This window comes from Triticum dicoccoides, chromosome 4B, assembly GCF_002162155.2.
Source record: "Triticum dicoccoides isolate Atlit2015 ecotype Zavitan chromosome 4B, WEW_v2.0, whole genome shotgun sequence".
NCBI classification, from domain to species: domain Eukaryota; kingdom Viridiplantae; phylum Streptophyta; class Magnoliopsida; order Poales; family Poaceae; genus Triticum; species Triticum dicoccoides.
The window spans coordinates 580,367,093-580,371,142 of NC_041387.1; the positions used below are offsets into that span (position 1 = coordinate 580,367,093).

The 4,050-nt window shown below is 44.1% G+C and overlaps 1 protein-coding gene across 2 annotated transcripts in view; it reads left to right on the top strand.

The window, feature by feature from the left end:
- Nucleotides 1-1,649, top strand: part of LOC119291551 — a 4,984-nt gene extending 3,335 nt beyond the window's left edge. Inside the window, exon 2 of one of the 2 annotated variants that reach the window (XM_037570325.1) lies at nt 1,246-1,649. In XM_037570325.1, the coding sequence (XP_037426222.1) occupies nt 1,246-1,325 (80 nt within the window). In that variant the 3' untranslated portion in view covers nt 1,326-1,649. The remainder of the gene's footprint in view (nt 1-1,245) is intronic. The other variant, XM_037570326.1, reaches the window with a different exon arrangement.
- The last annotated feature ends 2,401 nt before the right edge of the window (nt 1,650-4,050 follow it).

A 4,050-nucleotide genomic window follows, 5' to 3' on the forward strand; every position in this document is an offset into this window, starting at 1 on the left:
TTTAAGCTAGGTTACCCCATGGAAGACTAACCCTTCTATGGTGGCTGGTAGGTTCCTCTCCCCCTCCTTTTTTTTCTTTCCCCTCTCCCTCTTTTTTCTTCCTAGGTTTAGACTTTGTCCGTGTACATAGAGTCTATAGGGTTCTTGATTTTAAGCTAGGTTACCCCATGGAAGACTTCAAAAATCTTACCCCTTGTAGCTACTTTCATGCATACTGATATTGAGCAACTTTCATGCACACTCGTATTGAACTTCCAGAATATGTGTAGTGTCTGCATACACTGGTGTCCACCAGATGTCGTAACTTTTTATCTCAAATTTGACCTCCCTAGAATACACCATGATAAATGCTTATGGGATGAGAATTCCAACAGCTGTACACCATTGATACTCATACTTCACCCTCTGTTACAGTCAGTTATTTTTAGTTTTTACAGTAAGGTACACATATTGTTATTGAATAGATCTAAGCATCTGCTATGTATGCTTACATTCAGTGACACATATTGAACACTAAATTGTTGAGAAGATACTACACATATTAGACTGATAGCTTGGTGGGTTTATTTCACAAGCAACCAATGAACAAGACCTGTATTCAGATATGTCAGTTCTATCTATTCATTTATTTATTTAAGCAAGTAGCATATGGAAGGAAGGTGGCATGGATCCTCTTGATGCCATCTTTTGGTACTAGTTGATCCACTGATTATTGCGCTTGTTAATCCAGTTTGGAAGGTTACTGAGTAAAAACATGCCATTATTTGGTATTAGTCGATTAACTGATTATTGGTGATAGAAAAAATGTTCCATTGTTTGTTTGCTGCTGTTCTTGTTGGGATGCAAGTAGATGTAGTAGATAACAAATCAGAAGTCCATTTTTAACTTTGGTTGTTGATAATAATAAAACAAAGTTTTGTAACTGCAACTTGTTAACAACTGCTCCTTCTAACTTGTGTTGTTGATGCCTCTGATTTTGTGTTGGTATGTATGCCTGCTGGTTTGGTTGCTGTATGCATATTGTAAAAAATGCCATCATTTGTTAACGGCTTGTTTGTGCCACTATTTTTTACTTCGGGGCTGTCACTTCTCTTTGAGATCACAAACATGTAGTACACTAATCTTAAGACGTTTTTGCAGTTTACAGAGGGAGTACTACATAACCTGCCTGTATTCCTTTCAAAATATGTAGTGGGCCACCTTTGTGAGAAACCAATTGCTAATCACTGTTTAATTGCATAACAGCAGATAAACCGAAGCTATCTTCACATCTATTCTCCTACACGAGGATGCTGCAGAAGAAGGGTGAAAGTACCGCAGCTTAGATCGATTCTTGTGTACTTTTCGGTGGAGAGGCTTCATATTTATTTGCTGGTTTTTGCCCCATGTCATGGTTGCAGAGATATTGAGTCTAGCTTGAAGGATCTGAGAATTTTTCACATGCTTTTGTTGCTATTCGACATTCAGAACTTGAGATGTTGTCGCAATGGTCGCATGTCGATTATGTTCAATGTTCGGAGCTTTAGCTTGGAGAACAACAGTTGCTGATCGCTATGCTCGCTTATTATGAAATTTGGTTCTTGCTTGTGTTTCTGCAAGCAGTGTGTACCACTTACTATGCTGCTGTTGCTCCAAACTGCTGGTATTGACGCCCAAATACTAGAGGATTAAATGCATTATAAGTGACATGAATTGCATATTGAGAGGTATTTGGTCCCCATGGGGAATTGGTGTAGGGAGGTGGAGGATACCGGCTTCAAGCTGTGGTACACGGGGACGGCTGCAAACAGAAATGGCGTAGGCATCTTGATCAACAAGAGCCTCAAGTATGGAGTGGTAGACGTCAGGAGACGTGGGGACCGGATTATCCTGGTCAAGCTGGTAGCTGAGGACTTGGTTCTCAATATTATCAACACATATGCCCCGCAAGTAGGCCACAATGAGAACACCAAGAGGGAGTTCTGGGAAGGCTTGGAAGACATGGTTAGGAGTGTACCGATTGGTGAGAAGCTCTTCATAGGAGGAGACCTCAATGGCCACGTGGGTACATCTAACACAAGTTTTGAAGGAGCGCATGGGGGCTTTGGCTATGGCATCAGGAATCAAGAAGGAGAAGATGTCTTAAGCTTTGCTCTAGCCTACAACATGATTGTAGCTAACACCCTCTTTAGAAAGAGAGAATCACATCTGGTGACTTTTAGTAGTGGCCAACACTCTAGCCAGATTGATTTCATCCTCTCGAGAAGAGAAGATAGGCGTGCGTGCCTAGACTGTAAGGTGATACCTGGGGAGAGTGTTGTACCCCAACATAAGCTGGTGGTTGCTGACTTCCGCTTTCAAATTCGTGTCCAGCGGGATAAGCGTGCCAAGGTCGCTAGAACGAAGTGGTGGAAGCTCAAGGGGGAGGTAGCTCAGGTGTTCAAGGAGAGGGTATTTAAGGAGGGCCCTTGGGAGGAAGGAGGGGATGCGGACAATGTGTGGATGAAGATGGCGACTTGCATTTGTAAGGTGACCTCGGAGGAGTTTGGAGTGTCCAGGGGAAGGAGAAGCGAAGATAAGGATACCTGGTGGTGGAATGATGATGTCCAGAAGGCGCTTAAAGAGAAGAAAGATTGCTTCAGACGCCTATACCTGGATAGGAGTGCAGACAATATAGAGAAGTACAAGATGGCGAAGAAGGCCGCAAAGCGAGCTGTTGGTGAAGCAAGGGGTCGGGCATATGAGGACCTCTACCAACGGTTAGGCACGAAGGAAGGTGAAAGGGACATCTATAAGATGGCTAAGATCCGGGAGAGGAAGACGAGGGATATTGGCCAAGTCAAATGCATCAAGGACGGAGCAGGCCAACTCTTGGTGAAGGACGAAGAGATTAAGCATAGATGGCGGGAGTACTTCGACAAGCTGTTCAATGGGGAGAATGAGAGTTCTACCATTGAACTGAATGACTCCTTTGATGAGACCAGCATGCGTTTTGTGCGGCGCATCCAGGAGTCTGAGGTGAAGGAGGCTTTAAAAAGGATGAAAGGAGGCAAGGCGATGGGCCCTGATTGTATCCCCATTGAGGTGTGGAAAGGTCTCGGGGACATAGCGATAGTATGGCTAACCAAGCTTTTCAACCTCATTTTTTGGGCAAACAAGATGCCAGAAGAATGGAGACGGAGTATATTAGTACCAATCTTCAAGAACAAGGGGGATGTTCAGAGTTGTACTAATTACCGTGGAATTAAGCTGATGAGCCATACAATGAAGCTATGGGAGAGAGTCATTGAGCACCGCTTAAGAAGAATGACAAGCGTGACCAAAAATCAGTTTGGTTTCATGCCTGGGAGGTCGACCATGGAAGCCATTTTCTTGGTAAGACAACTTATGGAGAGATATAGGGAGCATAAGAAGGACTTGCATATGGTGTTCATTGACTTGGAGAAGGCCTATGATAAGATACCGCGGAATTTCATGTGGTGGGCCTTGGAGAAACACAAAGTCCTAGCAAAGTACATTACCCTCATCAAGGACATGTACAATAATGTTGTGACAAGTGTTCGAACAAGTGATGTCGACACCGATGACTTCCCGATTAAGATAGGACTGCATCAGGGGTCAGCTTTGAGCCCTTATCTTTTTGCATTGGTGATGGATGAGGTCACAAGGGGTATACAAGGAGATATCCCATGGTGTATGCTCTTTGCGGATGATGTGGTGCTAGTTGACGATAGTCGGACGGGGGTAAATAGGAAGTTAGAGTTATGGAGACAAACCTTGGAATCGAAAGGGTTTAGACTTAGTAGAACTAAAACCGAGTACATGATGTGCGGTTTCAGTACTACTAGCTGTGAGGAGGAGGAGGTTAGCCTTGATGGCCAGGTGGTACCTCGGAAGGACACCTTTCGGTATTTGGGGTCAATGTTGTAGGAGGATGGGGGTATTGATGAAGATGTGAACCATCGAATCAAAGCCGGATGGATGAAGTGGCGCCAAGCTTCTGGCATTCTCTGTGACAAGAGAGTGCCACAAAAGCTAAAAGGCAAGTTCTACAGGACGGCGGTTCGACCC